The following is a 19,619-nucleotide window of genomic DNA, read 5'->3' on the forward strand; positions in this document are numbered from 1 at the left end:
TTATAGAATTTCATATTGGAGTCTTTCATATACTAGAACTTTTTAGTTCATTAGAATTTTAGTTATACAGAAAATAGAGACAACTTTTATAAATCCAAGGTTAATAAAATACACTTCAGTGGTACTTATACATTATTTTAGAGCACAAGACATTATACAAATTTAGAGTGTATGAATGTTGAGACAAGATAGGACATGCTTTTTATAAGGTGGTCATTACTGCTGAACCATAAACCTTAGAAAGTTTTACTTTTCAAGTTTCAAACATTGATTATATGCCACTCTACAAACACTACACTTAGTCCTCACAGCCGTTAGGTAAGATGTGTGGTAACATGTCAAATGATGGAGCTGAGACTCAGAGAGGTTATGGGCTTAACAATGGCCACAGAAGCAATAGGCAGGAGATGCAGGAGTCACCCCAGGCTTGCAAGGAAGCAAAGCCAAGACGCTTTTCCTGATACCATTTGTTCCTGTATGACATTTTAAACCTTTCTTTCTATTTAGTCCACTTACTAAATGGCTAAACAGACTTAGGAAAAATAGCTTTCATTTATCAGTGCTAACCCTACATTACCTTCCTACATGGTTAAAGAAAAAACAGGTAAATTTAATTTTTATACTGCTCCAACACATTAACATTTGTAAGAGTCTATGGAAGAGAAGGCAGGAAATGTGGAAAAAACCCAAGATGGAGGAGTTGCAAAGTAGTCTGGTAATTCCACAAACAACAGTGGCTTCCCAGTTTTTCACGTGTTACTCTCCCTGCCAAAACTGGGGTCCTACCATGGCAGAAACAAAAACCTCCTTTTCCCAGGAAAGATGTTTATAAATAAATGACTCAGAATTGTTTTGGCAATGCTGTTTCACCTAGACAACTTCTGAGTACCACACTGCTAGAGAATGTATTTTGTCAATCAAAACTCAGAGCTGTCTTGACCAGAATGTTCAATTAGGTAGCTATAGCAAAAAATGATAAGATCTCAAATCTGAGCACCAAAGGAAGGGCAAGGAATAAATTTTGAAATTAAGACTTTCAAACTTGCCTTAATTTTCTTCTTTTTCATTGGTACTGATGAGTTTGCAAGACTTTTATTAGAAGTACGGGAGTTTCGCTCACGCTCATCTAATTCCTCAATTTTCCGCTTTTTTGTGGTGCCCCTTGAAGATGCTCTAAATTGTTGTGTATTGTCTTTCAGAGGAGTTGTTGAAGTAGTCCTCGAGATGGCCGCTCTGGAGAGAATCATTAATGTGTGCGCTGCCATGTTTACACTGTTTTCACTGCCTGTTTCACTGGCCGGGCTGCAGGCGGGCACGTCCGCGGTGACAGGAGGGACCATTACTTTGGGTGTGCTACTGTCTTCACTGAAACGCCTACTAGAAGGGACCTTAATACCATCTGTAGGTTCTTCTTTATGTTTTTCCGCTGCCCCTGAGCCAGGTGTCCGGGGTCCAGGCAAATCAGTACTATCAGTGAGTCTATTTACTGGGCTATGCCACTGGATGTCTTGTAGTAACATTTCTGTGCTATGTTTGGTGAGTGGGTTAATCAAAGAACTCGCAGACCTGGCTTGCTCTTGCTTTACATCCTTCCCAGGTACTCCTACGGAAATGACATTTTTACTGTTTGAGGGTGTGCCCTGTTTTCTGGTTAGCTCTTGCAATGAAGCAATAGCTTTCTCATTCCGTACACCCCCATTTTGTGGTCCATTAGACAGTTTTGGAGTTTCTGGATTTTTCTGCCTTTCCACATCGCTGCATAATTCATTCTCCTTGTTAGCTGTTGCTTTATGGAAAGACTCAAGTACAGTTCCTGTTGGTGAAACCTTCTTCTCTGACTGAGTCTCTTTCATGGCGCTGTGTCGGCTAGCGGCAGTCTCTGACTTAGACACAATCTTAGGCATAGGAGGCTTCTCTCTTTCTCTTTTGACAGCATTATTAGAAGGGGCTTTTAGGGTGGAGGACACAACAGGCGAGTCCAGATTAGAAAGCGAAATGTCATTCCTTTCTTTGCTCTGGGACACCATCTTATGGTTTGTCCCCTGTGTATCTGCCCCAGGAGAAGCAGTGCTATCAAAACAGAGCACACGTCTGTGGCTTTCAAATGGTTTGCTAGTTGGAACTATACTCTCTACTGAGAAGGGAACTGTGATTTCTTCCAATTTTTTTCCAAGATCTGTGGCCACATTTTTGTCAGAAACTTCAGTTCTACAAGGAAAAAAAAAGTTGTTTTTTTTTTAAGCAACACAAAGAAATTCCTTATGCTTTTAGCTTGAGCATTCAAATAATCTACGATAGAAATTACTTTTATGCTCACCTTTGTGCGTGACATCCGACTAACTGACTTGATGAATCCACCAAATTATTTACCTGCTTTCCTGGAATTATAAATAAATTAATTAGAAAAGAAAAACTTTCCTGAAAGTTTATTTCTCTGAAAGAAAATGCAATGGGCTACAGTATCAGACGACATGAGAAAAAATTTAAGCTATAGCTAAAGTACAAATGAAGTACTTTTCACATGCTGAGTTTAAAAAGCAGCTTTGTAATATATACAATGTGGTCACTCATCCAATTTGCTGAGGATATAAGTATAAACATAGAACAAATGACATGCCTCAACTTCAGGCAAGTATGAATACAGACTTTGGATCTACGAAGTTTAATGCTCAATGTGGCACTGAAGGGTACTACTTAGATCCAAAAAGTTACTTAAGCAAGGTATTAATGCCTGTTTTAAAATTTTGCCCATTTACCTGTCATGTTTGCAATCCTATGTCACTCATAGCACATGCTCTGGAATTTTAACAGCCGTATTTTAATTTCTATGGACTTAAGAGTTTATGTGGAAGGGCAGTAAGATATGACGCTAGAAACAAGAGCAAAGACGAGACTGCGGAGGACCTTGTGTATTATGCAAAAGGTTTTATAGAGAATCCTTAAGAGTTTTAAATAGGGAAGATGCATGAATAGATTTGTTTTAGGAAGATACTTTGGCAGTAGTATAGAAGATGAACTGGCCAAGAAAGAAACCTGGAAGTAGGAATTGTAGTAAGCAGAGGAGGTTTCTGAGGAAGAGGTGAGACTCTGAAGAGTCTGAAGATCCTGAGTTATATAAAGTTAAGAAAGGGAGGAGTGTAGTAGTTTAGTGGTGGTTCCATAAGCCACCAATAGCATCAATTGTTAGAGGGAAGTAAGTAACGTAAGGTAAGAATGGAAAATGTCCAATGTATCACGCAGAATTAGGAGGCCACAGGTGACTTTAAACAGTTTTAGTGGAAACATGAGAAAGGCCAATAATGTGGATGAAGAATGAATGGGAGGGAGATGATAGGGGTTGGGGATTAAGGGTTCGCAGTTGGAACAAACCTAAAGGAATGGCGGGAATGATCCCTGTAACTGTAGTTGGACAGCCACAGAGGGAAGGAGCCAAAAAAAATAAAAGCTAAAGATTAAGCTTGGAGATAAAATCATTGGCCTAGAGTGAGGAAGATGGTGACTGGATAGATTTGGGAAGACCTGTGAAAATCTGAAACAGTTTGAAGGAGGAATGGGAGAGAAAGAAGACAAGTAGACTGAATTTAAAGTGACTGCTAAGTGGCAGTGAGGGTGACATAATTTGAAGTGTGATTGAATGGCACCACTGCTAAAGCAGTGCTGAGAAGCTGAGGTGTAAAGGCAGAGGGGTGGCTGGTTGGAGAGGTCCAGGGCTAGAGGGTATCAAGTAGACACAGCAGAAGAATGTGACTATGAAGGTGTTAAAAGTCCTAGGAAAAGTGGCTGATGCAGTGGGTGGTGGGGTCCAGCCTGGAGAGGGAAGGAAGTGAACCCAGAAAGGAAGTGAAAGTTCAGATGAGAGTAAGGATACAAGTAATAGGAGCTCTCACTGGTTGGAGAGGTTCAATGGACATAAGGAAATGAGAATATTTTGAGAGAAGTTCCCTTTACAAATTGTATAGGTCTAATGAGAAGTAGTGAAAAATGAAACATGAAGCTATGGGAGAGGTTGGGTGAACGGAAGATTAAAAACTTAGAAGTGAAGGGGGTCAAAAATTCTGAGAGTTGGGGTGTTGTTACCTTAACAACATGGGCATTCTGTCACTCATGGAGACAGGAAAGTCTGAGGGAGAGAAGTCTGAGAACTTGGTGCAATGATCATCAAGGCCCTGAATGACAATCTCGTGTTACTTCATATATGCTGTCTTTTACTGGACTGAAATGTTTAATTCTGAATTAGTCAGCATTATCAAATTTTTCCATTTATAAATTATGCCTTTTTCATTTTTCAAAAGCAATCCTTTTATCCCAGAGTCATTAGGATGTTAGTTTCTTACATTTTCTTTTATTGTTTAATTGTTTTGCTTTTTGTTTTTAAGTCTTCATCATCTTGGAGTTCATACTTCTGTATATGGTATGAGGAAGAAATCTATTTTTTCCATGTAATACATATAATAGCCAATAAATTTCACTTTTTGAACAATCCATCCTGTCTCTTCTGACTTCTGATGTTACCTCCATGACCCACAAGTTCCTCTAAATATATGGTCTCTTTCTAAACTCTGTTTTCTTCCATTTGTCTTTTTTTTTTTTCTAATTACCGCAAAAAAATCTTTTAAGCAAAGGTTGGACAATCAACTGTTAGGAATGTTATTAGTATTAAAAAGATATTGCTGCAAACAAATGAGTACAGAGACATAAAGGTGACACGAATGAACTTAAAAACACACCTGTACAAGGCTTGCTTCTTAGTCCCTGAGTCTTCTGAGATTTTGGAGGGATGGGGAACTGAGGGATACTTCTATTGCATACAGGTGCTGCCAAAGGCATGTGAAGGACCTAGAAGAGAAGAAGCCATTAATTAAACTTTGTTTGAAAAGTGGCCCAAGCCATTTTCAGTTCTTAAATCTTACCTGCCGAGGAGGAGCAGAAAAGGTATTTCCGTTCTGTCCAACCACAGATACAGGTATCATTCCCACCATTCCTTGAAGTACAGGTTGGACTGGAGAAGCAATTATAATGGCAGATCCTAAAAAAACCCAATTCTCAATGAAGTGAGATTTTCTTTCATAAATACAAGACGCCAAAGTGATGATTAATTTCAAATAAATTCTATAAAATTATAATACCTTTTTCATACTATCTACTCTCCTTTTTAGAAAATTAATTTAGGGACAACAGTAAGGCTAACAAATTAAGAAAAAGTCAATCTGAATATTCAAGTAGTCTTGTGGAATTAAGTCAAGGTAAATATTATGAGTAAGCATAAGACTATACAGCTAGGAAGTCACATTATAGTTTGATTCCTCAAGAACGAACAGTGAAATTGATGAAAAAATGGGTAGTGCAGGTTTCAAGTCTCAATCTTTTACCAGAAAATTAGGGTCCTAACTGAATACTGACAGTCCAAGACTTGCTCACAACCCCAAACTATTATCTCAATGGTATTTCTCAAAAAGCATCCAGATAAGTGAGCAACCAGTGAAAACTATGGGGGAAAATACAATGTTTATACAGAGAAGTCAACAATATAGCCTACGGCTATCATAATGCAACCCTGCCCTGTAAGGGAATCTTGTCCTAATAAATTCATTACTGTTCCTTTCAGGGTGACCTTACTTTCATGAACACCTACCTCAGTCTCTCAAATGCCTACCTATACTTGTGTGGCTTAAGACTTCCCTTCCTTTTACTCCAGGTACCATCTTATTTCTCTAAGCTTCAGCTCAAGTCCCACATTTTCTACCAAATCTGACTCCTCCTTTAATCTTATTTTTTGGGGGGGGAAGGAATTAGGTTTATTTATTTATTTATTTATTTTACAGGCGATACTGGGGATTGAACCCAGGACCCTATGCCTGCTAAGCATGCGCTTTACCACTTGAGCTATACCCTCCCCCACCTTTAATCTTATATTAAACATCACTTTAAATAGATCCATCAGGCTTAATATTTATTTGCTGATATTTAATCTGATTTTATTGCAGCCTAAATGTAAAAAAAAGAGGGGTAAGGAGCTTGGGAACCAGTATATAGGGAAGTGTAAATGAATGTGCCATAAACTCCACCTGCAAGGAGCATACAACCAAGAACCACTTCCATGACAGGCATGTCAAAGACTAACTGCATATAAAATGCCGTATAGTAACTACCGCAAGTACTCTATAGACAAAGAATTCTGAAGAATTCTCAGAAGTGGAAGACCGTGAGAAATTACAAAGGGTATTATGGAGGGAGAAATTCAAGTTATGTCTTCAAAGTCTCTCCAAATAGGTAATACATTCCTTGAAGACTAAGGCGATAACAGCTATTTAAGAAAAACCTCCTACAACACTGTGTTTTATTAAGTATATAGCTATTTGATGAATCAGTCTTTTTTTCTCTCTCTGTTTTGTAGCCGAGGCATGGATTGAGAAGCAACTATGGAAAGAAAAAAAGTAAAAAAACTAAACCACTGAATTGCATAGCTTAGCAGTGAATTAAAAAAAAAAGTTTGAATTAATCCATTAAGGAGGAGGAATAATCAGAAAATTTCTGAATCTTTTCCTGTACTATTTATCTATGATTTATGACCTTGTAGTCAGTAACTGCACACACAAGAGAAATCAGATCCCATTCCAGAGATGTTCTTCAAGTTACCTTGTGAAAAGCTGGGCGACACAGCTTGGTTGACCGCAAATACACTGTTTGACCTTGGTGGCGTCTGTAACTGCGGTGGTGGAGACGGAGTAGTCACAGGTGCAGAACTTCCAGGCAACACCATGACATTTGACTGACTGACAGCTGTTTCTAGGGCTGTTGAATCAGTTACACAGGTAGCTATCAGAATGTTATTCGAGTTGCCGAAAGTTGTGCTTGTAGCTGGCATCAACTGTATGTATCCTCCATCCTTGGAAACACATGGTGCAACACTGGCTGAAAAAGCAATGCTGTCGTCACTCTGAGTGTTGCTTACTGCACAGTGCTCAGGTCTGAGAGCTAAAAGGCTCTGGTCCACTGAGGCTGAATCCCCAATTCCCTCAGCAGATGCGACAGCACCTGCGGTTTCTTCTGAAGACAGGCATTTAACTACTTCTGCATTTCTGGCAGGTGATTTAGCAGGAGCAGACAGAATTATAGTTGGCAAGTTTTCTCCACTGATGCTAGAAACAGCACTGTTCAGTTCGGTATCTGAGGAGACAAACAGATCATCACTGATGATAATTTTGAGAGAGACTATATTCGATGCGTCGACCTCTGTTGAGCTGTCACTAGCAGGTTTATCATCAGTATTGTGGGACTCAGGTTGAGAATCTCTCACTGAAGAACACACAGATTCTGAAGGAAGAGAATGTGCCTCTTCTATAGCATTACCTTCTGGAGGCATCAACGTGACCTCCTCGCAGTTATTTTCACCTAAAGAGAGAAAGATACTATCCCCATCTTCTTTTACAGAAGATGAAGGCTCTTGTGACTCCAAAGCGACTTTCTCAGACTTGGAGGGCTGAGTTTCATGTACTGCAGGATTTAACTCAACAGAGGATGAATCATTAGATGGTTGTTTAACTGAAGACACTGAATCTCCAAGATGACTTTCTACTTTTTGTTCAGATACAGTTAAACCTGAACTTTCAACGGACAAAGGTAATATTTTACTCTGAAGCGCAGAATTATCTTGGCAATCTGAAAGTTGCTGTGATGCAACTGGTAATACATGATTAATTTCAACTTTATTCTGATAAATTTCTCTAGAATCTGGTGACTTGGAATCATGGAAATTAGTTGTAAGTTTTCTTGTATCATCAGAACTTTCACTAAATTGACTTTTTTTACATGGTTTTCCAGTTAATGGAATATTCTGGGATAAAAGTTGAGAAGTTTTCCCAGAGAGAATTAAGTTTTCATTGTTAGTCTCACCACCAAGGGAAACAAATGACGTTATTGGTATATCAGACTGATCAGGCTGTAATCGAGATTCATTCTGTGCATTTGGAGACAGAGAATTCTTTTCAACTTCCAAAGCCATTTCAGTTTCAGCGGACATCTGATTGGTGTATAATTCAGCACAGTGCTGATTACATTCAGCATCAGAATGTACTCTTTGGTTAAAGTCATTCAAATTAGGCACAGACTCAAAGGGTATATCAAGGTTACACTTCTGTTCAGTAGGTACAGCTGTCTTAAAGGCCTTTTTCTGGGCGCCAGAGCTTATCTGGGAAAAATGCTCCTGGGCTTCCTGTCTAAGCTCATCATGGTTGCTGCCATTCTTCAAAGCATTTGATGCGTCTTCATTTTGATAGGATGCACAAAACGGGGGCTGACCAGACTGATCATCTGCAAAATATCAGGACGGTAGAAAGATACTGTGAGAATGTACAGTTTCTGAGGTAGTCATCTTCACTGTGAAACCTATCTTGCCGAGGAAGTAACTAATCTTTGACATACCAACAAGTCTGATAAACTCTCCCTCTCATTTTTTGAGTATCAAAAAACTTACAGGTAATTTTCTTACTCTGATATTTTTCTAAACAAGTGCCAAATTGGTTTTCGAGCTTTTTAAAAAACAGATGACATAATGAAGGTAAAAGGATATAGGTTTAAGAATATTTAATATGTACCAATATATAAAAAAATTGTCTCCAGTTTTTTTTTTTTTAAAAACAGCTGACTTTTCAACTCCTATCATTTCTTTTGACCAGACTTTATCTGATATTTTTTTTGAAGGTAAAATGGGGCCAAGCACATTCTGCACGATTGACATTTGATGTAACTGTGTGCTTTTTAACATTCAACACATATTTATTGAAGGTCAACCATATGATTGGTACTGGGATACAAAGATGAATGACCCAGTCTCTGCCCTTGGAGAGAGCAATCTAGTTAGCGAGGCAGATACAGAACAGAAAGTCATAATAAAACATGGTAAAAACTACAGTAGTGTAAGAACAAAAGGGACCTCCTCCTGCATACGGGATGTGAGAAAGTGTTATAAAAGAGGTATCATACAAGGAGATTTTGACAAATAAGTGACTACAAATAAGCTGGAAAAAGATGAAAGGGCATTTGAGAAAATACCAATATACTGTGTCATAACATCATTCAGTTTAGGATAGAAAATATTAGCAATTAATAATATGAAGAAGACTGAGAAAAATCCAGAACAATGTATATAAGCTGTCGTATTATTCTGTTAATATGACACTGGTAAAATCATATCGGGGGTAGAACACATGTGAACCCTTATTAAGAGGAGATCAGCAGAAAGCACATGTAGGCCACATAAATTCAGGGGGTAGGCAGTTTCAACAAAGTGGGAAGACTGAGAACACAGGATTTCAAGCTTCATTCTGTGCAGGGTGGAGCCTCCCTGAAGCACAGTCTTCCACACGTAACACATGTGAGAAAGACACACCCTACTACAACTCAGCCTAAGAAGAAATGACGAATTGGGCTTGGATATAGGTGAGGGCCTCAGAGTAGGAATGTAGTGTGAGACATTCCAGAAGTCGTTTTTGGAAGACATGATAGTGAAACTTGGAAGCCATCAGGTTTTCTGAGGGACCTGAAAGGAGTAATGACATTTAAGAAAAGATTTGTTTTTGCATAGTCTGCTGTAGACAGAAATGGACAGAGGTGGTACTAAAGAGGCATAAAGTTTAGCAAGTGTGAGATGCCAGGATAATGTGGGAGAAGCCAGGACGATGGTTATCCCTGAGGAACAGGGATAAAGGGAACAGTGATGGGGAAGGGATACGAAAAGATGTTGTGTGATGCCAGGGGCATTCTAGTTTTTGACTTGAGAGATGGTTCTATGGGTATTCTCCCTCATTCATAAGTAGTTATTGGGGACAATTATGTGCCACACTGGTACCATACTGGTATTCTATGGGAAACAGAAATGTAAAGAACCTACTTACTGGGCACATAGGAATATGACTTGAAACCTCATAAAATCCCTAATTCAACACTATCACCAGAGTACACAATTTCCTCTAAATAAGTGAGATATGATACTGATCAGTCATCTATGCTTGCTTACTAGGCAGGGTGATTAATACCACAAACCAACCTCATATATTGGGGATTTAAATACATGTCTCAAAAAAATTATGTTCAATGTTTTAGACTTTGGTTCAATCGATCAACACTGTTAAAACCGGACTGTGTATATCAAGAGTCTACTGCGTCATGAAAGAATGAGTACTAAAAATTCACCTTTTAGTCAAAAGAAATAAAGGCTTGGAAGTAATTTTTTTTTTTAAATGAAGGGAGAAAACTTATAAATACAAAAATGACCTATATGGGTAATTTGAACAACTTTCAAATTAAACATTTTCTGCCTTTGAGACTTTGAGACTGGTATTAGTATTTAGATTGATACTAACAAAAGCAAATTCTTACCAGATTCTTCGGTTTCAAAAGAACCTTTAACTGCTAGATTAGTTTCACCTGCTAAGACTACATTCGGATTGGTTTCCATATGCTGACTGGAAATGCCTTGTGATGTATTTTTATTATTCTTTGTTTTACCTGTTAAAAAGGGAACAGGGAAATAATTGGTTAAACGACCAGAATAAGAATGAGCATCAGTTTAATGCAGTTTGATAGGGGTCAAGTAAATGTTAAAGTCTGTTTTTAATTACAGTCCTTCGATGCTTTTAACATGTTACCTTGTATATTACTGACTGGTACAATTTTTCCACTGGACCAGTAGCTCTTAAACTTTAGCCTGTATCATAATCACCTGGAGGGTGATTATGCATTTTTAACATGTTCTCAGATAATGCTCATCTGCTGATTTGGGGACTACACTTTGAGAACTACTACACTAAGCCATAAGACTGAGGGCAATGGCCAAATATTTTTATTACTTTTGCATCATCCAGTTGTGTTTAGTATAATGTATGTATAGTAGTAGACCTCAACACGTCTTTGTTGACCGGCAAAAATGCCCACAACTGCCCCCTCAAACTGTTCTCTACTCTTACAGCTAAAGTTTAAGACAAAAATGAAGCAAAAAACTCTTTAATATCCATGTGTTTGCTTTAATGAAAATAGAAACTTTCCAGATGCCCTGGGAAATCCTGTTTCACTCTATTTAAGCTGCCAAAGAAATTAGAGAAACTTTCTTCTCCTAACTGCCTTGAAAGAAATGGTCTACTCACCATAGTCAAATAGATCAAAGAGTGCCTGAAATGCTGGGTCTGATTCTGTTTGTTCCAGTATGTCCTGTATAGCTTCTTCAGACATGTGGATTTCACTCTGCAAAAACAAAAAATGATCCTAATTGAATCAATATAGTTCAATACCAGCAAAGTAATTAGAGGATGTCTAATTTTTTTTTTACCATTTATGTAGTATTCCCTTCCAAGAAAATTTCTTCTGATTATAACACTATGTTTATTTAAAACAGTATTAGAAAATACAAAGTGAAGTCTCCCTAATTCCACTTCTTCTAGAGTTAATCACTTTGGTGAATATATTTCCAAACACTGAAATAAAATAAACATAGGAACTATATGTGTGTATAAATACTAAATAAAATCATGCTATGATGTTCTTTATTACCTGACATACAGCACTGTGTAAGTTTAAGGTGTACAGCATAATGACTACCTACACATATTGTGAACTGATTACCAAAATAAGTTTAGTTAATATCCATCATCTCATACTGATAATAAAAAAAAAAAAAAGAAAAAGAAAAAGAAAAAGTTTTTTTCCTTATGAGAACTCTTAGGATCTAGTCCCTTAATTTTCAAATACAGCTGACCCTTGAACAACATAGGTTTCAACTGCGAGGGTCCATTTATTGGCACAATGTTTTCCATACACACATACTAGAGTGCTGCAAGATCCAAGGCTGATGGAATCGGCACGTACAGAGCCGGGTGCATGGAAGGCCAACCGTAAGGTTCTAAGTGGATTTTCGACCGCATGTGGGGTCAGCACCCCTACCCCTGGGTTCAAGGGTCAGCTGTGTCGCGAACAGCAGTGCTAACTGTGCTCATCATGTTGTACGCGGCGGCCCCTGTACTCACTTATCTTGTAACTGGAAGTTTGTACCTTTTGACCACCTTCATCCAATTCCTCCATCTCTGATCTCGTTTTCTATTAGTTTGGTTTTATAACTTTCTTTACCTGCTTTCTTCACATTAGTTTGTCATACACGGCTTTCTAGGCCCTTTGTCTTGCTCCTTTTATGTCTGTTTTGGTCTCTTCATTTTAAATGGTTTCTTCAAATGATGGACAACCCCTGCTTATGTGCTCATATTTAAAAGGAGCATGCCAGAAGCTACCTGTAAACTCTGTGCCAACGACTGGAAGCGAGTGGGGAAAGCTTATCAACTACTATCTAAGCTGTAGAGTAATTACAGAACCATCTGTGTTTTTAGCTTTTTTCTTTTGAGTGAGTCACATTTCTTGCTGGGACAGCTGACGGCTGACAGCAGTGTTTTGGGGGCAGTGTGGATGGGGAGAAGGTATAGTTTAACTACTTCCTAAATTTTGTAGCTTATCATCCTGTTTGTCATCCGATCTTTCCATTTACTTTCAGAGGAACTAGACACAGTTGAGCCTTTTGGGATTTCTGTGTTGTAAATGGCTTCTACGTGAGCTTTGCCTTTACTGGCTTAGAACCCTGGGCCCTGGTAAGTCAAGTCAGGTACCACTTGCCCGTTTCGAATTATAAACATTTTTTTCTCTGTTCTTTCCTCTTCTCTTTCCTTGTGGGCTTATGCTTTCTAAAAATTCCCTATACTGTCTTTTTACTAGGGTACAAAACTAGATGTTTAACCCACTATCTCTTTAAAGGGAAGGAACCCCTTTGTTTATATAACTGTGCCACATTTAGCCAATTCCCACTTTTGTACATTTAAGTTTTTTCCTAATTTTCAGTTATGGTGAATAATACAGTGAAAATCTTTATCCAGGCATCTGCTCTCTCCCTGGGATAAATTCTTATCAGTGGAATTACTAGGTCAAACAATATATACATTTAAAATTTTGACAACTCCTGCCAAGAAGCCTTCTAGAGAGGTTGTATAAGAATGCTTATTCTGTTCTGTGTAACAATGTGCATGCTCTTACCAATAATGGGCAATATCAGTTTTTAAGCATTACCAGTTTAATACATAAAAGTAACCTGTTGTCTTAATTTGTACTTCTTTATTATGGAATTGAATACATTTCCATGTTTATGAACATTTGAACTTTTTTGGAGATGGATATGATTTAAATAGCATGACAAGATTTTTAACTGTGTTTTAGTGAATCTCAAAGGAAAACTGACAGTATAATTTCAGCTAAAACATTAGATTTCAAAGAAGTTTCAGTACACTCTGGCTAGGAGTATTCATTTACACCCCTTTTAACAGCTGGAGATTTAGAAATATCAATTCCAGTTATCTGTAAATCCTTCTGCAGTGCTGTATTCTTCAATTCTGGTGAAGCATACATTTGGATCCCAAGGGACAGGAAATTCATGTGGAACAAGAGGTTAAGTGGAACTCTCATAAAGTGACAAAAACTTGGATTTTTTGAATAAAAGTGGCCATAAAATGAAAAGAAAATCTTGAAATTAAAGAATCAGTTAACTTTGACTAAGAAGATGTATTGAGAACATCAATAATTCTTGATGAAATGTGACTTAGGAGAAGGCCAGGAGCTAGAACAAATACTTCTATATCCATGAACTTGAAAATTTACAGTAATGTAAATAATGTCAAGTGTCAACATCGCAACGTTAATCAAACTATGAAGTGGTGCGTACCCCTTATAAAAGTTACTGTTGAAGAAACACATTTTCTAGTAAATCTCTCATTTCATTCTAAATTTTAAACATTAGAATCAAAAGAATCCTGAAATACGTGTCCCGAAGGTACTTGGTGGTGCGCTTCTTAATTTTCTTTAATGAAATCTCACCTACCCAAGGTCATAAAGACTTGTAAATATTTTAAAAATTTCTACTTCACCTATTTGTACAACGTGCTCTGTTCCCTTCTTACTGAAGCTGATGCATTTCCTGCTCCTCTGGGCATGATGTCTGGCTGCTCTTTCAAAGTTACTGAAATCTGAATTTCTACCTTTTCCCAAATCTATAATATAATGAAAAACCATGAACAGAGGGTTGTGCCTTCACTTTCTTATAATCTCTCACAGTATCTAACAAAGTGCCTTGATTATGGGAAGCACCTGATGTATCTGTGGAGAAAATATAAGCAAAGAGTTGAAGACAAAAATTTAGATCAGGGGATGTATTAAACATTAAGGTGGCAGAAGCTTTTTAAAGATGGCTAAATAACTGAAAGGCTGCTTTCAAAAGTTTGTCATATTTTGTTAAATTTACTCAATTTCACTATGGGAAAATACAAAAAAAATTTTTTTTAAGTATTCTGAAGGAACTGACAAAAAGAAAAGAAAAAGAAAAAGAAAAAGAAAAAAAAACCAAAAACAAAACCCAAAGCCCCCCAAAACCCAAACTCAGTGGTTTTATCCAGAATTAATCATCCAAAAGAAAACTGCTATCATGAATTCATTATAATGAATTCATTTTGTGGGCATAGCAACAGAAACGATTACATTGCCCAAGAGTCCAACTTAAAAGGATATGCACTAGCCACAATCTCAGCTGCTCTTCAAAAAAGATATTTGCACGAGGACAAATCTTAAAACACACACTGTTAAATTCTTCACCAGCTCACCCTCTTTCACCTTCACTTCCACTGAACAGCAAGTGACCACAGCCCCTATCTTCCTTCTCTTAGCAGTAAATCTCACACATAATTATTCATTTAGTTAATAATCCTTTTTAAGTGTCTTGTTCATTTTTCTTTGTTAAATATTACTTGGATTCATCATATCTCCTTAACATATTTCATTGTTTCTTTACATTTTTATACAGTTTGTAGCAGTGCAGAAAGAATGTAATTTATTTTATATACACTGTACGTATTGCTGCTTACTGCACAAAAATACACCCACTAATGAATCTTAAAGTATGAAATACTAAGAAGCCCATGCCTGGTTGCTGTGTGATGCAGGGAAGTGTTTTACTGACATTGGGAGGAGTTGGTTAGAATTATTAGACGTGTTAGGAATGTTTTATTAATTTTACCATTTAAATAATTCAATTTTAAGGTATGTAAATCAAGTCATCATACTGTATGCCTTAAACTTACACAGTAATGTACATCAGTTTTCAATAAAACTGGAAAAAAAGACTGAAATTCTGACTGATCACTTGAAAATTCACTAACACATTTTCAGGAATAGATTACACTTGGATAATGAAGGAAATCTGTAGCTTACATTATTATTTTAAATTATTTTGTACATCTAATCTGTTAGTATTGGTTTTAAAATGAAACCGGGATACTATCAGTTTTATCTGTAAGTATATGCAGTACACACAGACACACACACCCCTACGCGTACCGGAAGTCCCAGGAGTTCATCAATTGAAGTCTCTGGTTCAGTAGGGTTGCTATCTGTTTGCTTAGGTACTTGAGCAATATTGCTGTCACTGGAATGTAGAAAAAAAATTTTTTAGCATTTCTCAATTAAGCAAAAACAATCAGGCATTTTAAACACAAACAGCTTACCTAGTCAAAAATTTATTAATGTTTTCTGCAAGCTTTTCTTGAAGAGATTTGTTACTTAATATTTTTTCTCGTGCATTTTCAATAACCATTTGCTGGAAAAGAAAGTTAACATTAGCAAAAGAACAGAATAGAGTATTACGTTATTTATTTAAAAAGAATCAATGGAAGCTGGATAGTTTTAATAAACCTAGGTGGAAACTCGAAAGTTACGGTGCTTACCCCCATAGTAACACCTGACTACTACACATTAACCATTTACAAGTGTTTTCACAGATCTTTCACCATCTCTTTTTTCACTGATTACCAAATACAGCTCCAAACTCTAGCTTTTCATGCAAGGTTTTTAATAACCTGACTCCAGTAAAAAAGCCCTATTACATTGCATAATCCAGCAACAATGTATTTTCAGCTTCCTAAACTTTTCCTACTGCTGTTTCTTTCTTGGTGCCTTTGCACCTGCTACTATTCTGAATGGACTGTCTCCTACTGTTAAATTTTGCTACTGTCTGTCTGAAGGCAATTCTACTGCAGTCTTAGAGAAATCCTGTATTTTACACATGTACACATACTATAAACAGACACATATTTGTATATATACATCAATATTTACAATCTCAGGAATACCTTAAGTTGCAAAGTTTGGGAAGGCCACTTACTTTTTCTACTGCAAATGAATTTGGATCCTGGAAATTCCGTATCGTTGAATGAGGCCCAGACAAAGTGATACTTTTCCTTTGAGATTCACTGGAACACATTTTAAAAGCTTGTCTTTTAACTAGTATGAATAACAAATTCAATAACTACATACAGAGACAAATCTTAAGATCATGGTGGAACAGGTATTTTCTCTATTTGTGGTAAAAACAAAGGGCAGTAAAGTTGAAAAGCATTAATAAATTTGATATGAAAACGAATATATGTATGTATATGCATGACTGGGATATTGTGCTATACACCAGAAATTAACACATTGTAACTGACTGTACTTCAATTAAAAAAAAAAAAAAGAACTTGAGGTCTAGCTTTATAACTTTCTAGCTATGTGTATAATCTGTCGTAAGGTAAGCTTCGACCCTCTGAACCATTTTATAATAGGATAAAACCAACTGCATTATTGCATTTATAAAAGAATTTAGTAAAAACAAAGTACACATTAAGGCTTTATAAACATGTCAAGGTTCCCATAAACGTTGTACAGCAATTTTATTATTTTATGTCATTAAGTGAGAAATCTTGCCATAAAGAAGGCGGTCATCCTTGAACGAGAGATAACCAACAGTAAAAATTTCAACAAAAATACCCATGGCATAGCAGTTGAGAAATCAGAAAACACATTTTAAACTATCACCTCTTTTTTTCTGAAATATTCTTCAAAGACACATGAGCTAAACAGGACACGCAAAACTTTTCTCAAAGAATGTCCCTGAAAAGATTTTTATCAATTGATTTAGGGGCTTTACATATTTGTTTGTAGACCCTAAAACATACTAGTATTATTTATATTTGTTTAAAAAAAATGCTTACTTCAAGAAAATCTGAGTTAACGTCAATTTTAAGATATAACTCTCTATAACTGTACAGAAAAGACATTTCCAGTGAAACAGGGATATGTCACTGATTATAAAGTGCAACCTGATTTCAGGAAGGTTAGAATGTGAAAAAAATGTGTTTTGAAATGGATATAATAATAAATAGTCCCAAGAACTTAATCTAATCTTGCTATTTTATTCACTATGTATATATCCTGATGTCATTATTATTATTTTTTTAAGGTTACTGGAAACTTGTCCTTTTAAAAAGCATTTACCTTTTGCGTCTACCAGGAGACATTAAGCTGGCATGAGTTTTCTTTTCCTGAGGACCAGGAATGACATTTAAAGCCTCTCCAGCTGTGTTTCAAGAAAACAAAGCAGGTCGTCAAGGAAATTGAAGTTTCCTAAACTTGAATTAATGGAATAAGTAGCACTACAAAATTATTACTATATTAAATTCAGTTAGTATACACTGAGTACCTACTATGTGCAAAGCACTGAAGAAGATACTAAGATGAATAAAATATAGTCCCCATGACTTAAGATTTAATGATAAAATACGAAGTACAGTATATAGAATAGTCTCAACAAAAAAATGACATGGCAGAATGGAAGAAATATAAGAAGTATAAACTAAGTGTATTGGCTATGTGTTTTTACTCAGAAATGTTAAAGAAGTTGGAGAAAAAACTGGAAATGAAGGAAAATGTAATGGATGGCAATACATTTTACCTGCACAGAAGAGAAAAAAGACTGGTCTAAGAACTAAGAGGGGTGGCACCTCAGTCCTAATCCCAACTCTTGTTATTAACCAGCCTTCTGCCCCTTCATATTATGTGTTTTTAATAATTTCAAGTACACAAGAAGGAAGTAGTACCAGATGATCTCTAAATTTGTCCCTAGCTCTAAGTGCAGCCAGGAATATGTAGGATATTCAGCATGTAGAGATGGAGGTTAACTGGAAAAACATCCCTCATTCCAGGACAGACTAACGTGAACAAAGATAAGAAGGTGGTGAAATGTAAGTGCATTCCTTCTAAAATCAAATAACGTGGTCTTTTCTGTTAATGAAGAAAACTGAGAATTAGAAAAGAGTTCAAGGTTGGACCTCAGTTAGAAGAGATATAAGAAGATTTGCAAATGTTAGCCACTACATATAAAAACAGATTAAAAACGACAAGTTTCTTTCTGTATAGCACAGGGATTTACCTCAAGTCTTACTTCTAGCCTCCTGTCTATTTTTTGCTATAATTTAATATTATGACTATAAAGACATTAGCACATCATCTCATTAATACAATATGATTAAAAATAAAATTTAAGAGAGCAAAATTTACACTTACTGGTCACAGTGTCTTGTGACTGTGAATGGTTGACCACTACAAAATTAGACCTCAAAGGAGCTGAAATTTGGCCAGTCGGCCGAGTAACTTGTGCAGCTGTCAAAGGAGAAGTAGTAAACTGTCCTGAAAGATATGGTAAAGTCAGCACCTCTGAACTGACAGGAGCTGACTGAGACGCAAGCCTTCTCTGCCATTTAATTTCTGCAATTCCGTTTCTTGTTCGGGCTGAAACAAATGAGCATTTAAAAAATTAAGTCAGTATCAGAGTAGTTTGGGAATGTTAAGAAGTCTACATGACACATGTCCTACTGCATATTTAACACGATGGATCTACAGATTGAAAAACAGCCCTTAAGAATATCAAACTAAGTTTATGTGATCATTTCATAAGAAACAAACTGAGTACACTTAAACTTTAGAAATCTAAGAGCACATTTCTTCTGTAATAATACACACTGATAATACCTCCACAAACTACGAAACAAACTTATGGACTAGGAATTAAAAGATGTGAATATATGAGAGCCAATGATAAAAATAAGGAGTGTTTAAAATGTGTATTTTTATAATAAATGAAAATATTATTTCCCAATATGATTGATAACAGTACTTTAGAAAAGCAGTTTAAACAAAACATATACATATATATGTGTATACATACGTATAAAAAACACACGTATTATTAATTAAAATGTTCATCTGAGTTTAAAGTAATTCTGAACATTATATATAGTTTAAAGTTGAATACCAACCTCTCTGATTGGCAGCAAACCCTGAAGAACTTTGCATGCTCCTGATAAACAAAAGTAGTTAAACATTTAAAAAAACTGCTGCTGCAAAGAAAATTTGTAACAAATTTAATTTGTAACAGTCAGACCTGAAGTAAATTATGAGTTAAAAGGTAAGAAACCTCCCTCAGACAAAAAAGATAAGCACTTTCTCTGGGTAACCAAATCTTATTTGCTTTAGGAGAAAAATAGCATGGCATGTAAACATACACACACACACAATTTTAATAATCAAGTTTCTATCCAATGCAATAAGCATTAGAGAGCCCTGATACCCCATTAAGAATACAAGTTTACTTGAATTTAGGAACTCAATATATTTAAGAAAGCTATAAATTAAATTTTGCAATTATTATCCTTTATAACTATATAAATGCC

At 36.3% G+C, this 19,619-nt stretch overlaps 1 protein-coding gene across 3 annotated transcripts in view; it reads right to left on the reverse strand.

Annotated features, from left to right (window-relative positions):
* The window catches only part of LOC105096604 (protein NPAT), a 43,925-nt gene that overhangs the window by 1,779 nt on the left and 22,527 nt on the right, over positions 1-19,619 (reverse strand). For all 3 annotated transcript variants that reach the window (XM_031443771.2, XM_010988973.3, XM_064482018.1), the window contains 13 exons: positions 19,206-19,246; positions 18,454-18,678; positions 17,386-17,467; positions 16,235-16,322; positions 15,579-15,670; positions 15,412-15,499; positions 11,142-11,238; positions 10,378-10,506; positions 6,637-8,310; positions 4,911-5,026; positions 4,728-4,836; positions 2,318-2,378; positions 1,047-2,208 (listed from right to left, as the gene is read on the reverse strand). In XM_031443771.2, the coding sequence (XP_031299631.2) occupies positions 1,047-2,208; positions 2,318-2,378; positions 4,728-4,836; positions 4,911-5,026; positions 6,637-8,310; positions 10,378-10,506; positions 11,142-11,238; positions 15,412-15,499; positions 15,579-15,670; positions 16,235-16,322; positions 17,386-17,467; positions 18,454-18,678; positions 19,206-19,246 (3,964 nt within the window). The remainder of the gene's footprint in view (positions 1-1,046; positions 2,209-2,317; positions 2,379-4,727; positions 4,837-4,910; positions 5,027-6,636; positions 8,311-10,377; positions 10,507-11,141; positions 11,239-15,411; positions 15,500-15,578; positions 15,671-16,234; positions 16,323-17,385; positions 17,468-18,453; positions 18,679-19,205; positions 19,247-19,619) is intronic.

This window comes from Camelus dromedarius, chromosome 34 (genome assembly GCF_036321535.1).
Source record: "Camelus dromedarius isolate mCamDro1 chromosome 34, mCamDro1.pat, whole genome shotgun sequence".
Classification (NCBI taxonomy): domain Eukaryota; kingdom Metazoa; phylum Chordata; class Mammalia; order Artiodactyla; family Camelidae; genus Camelus; species Camelus dromedarius.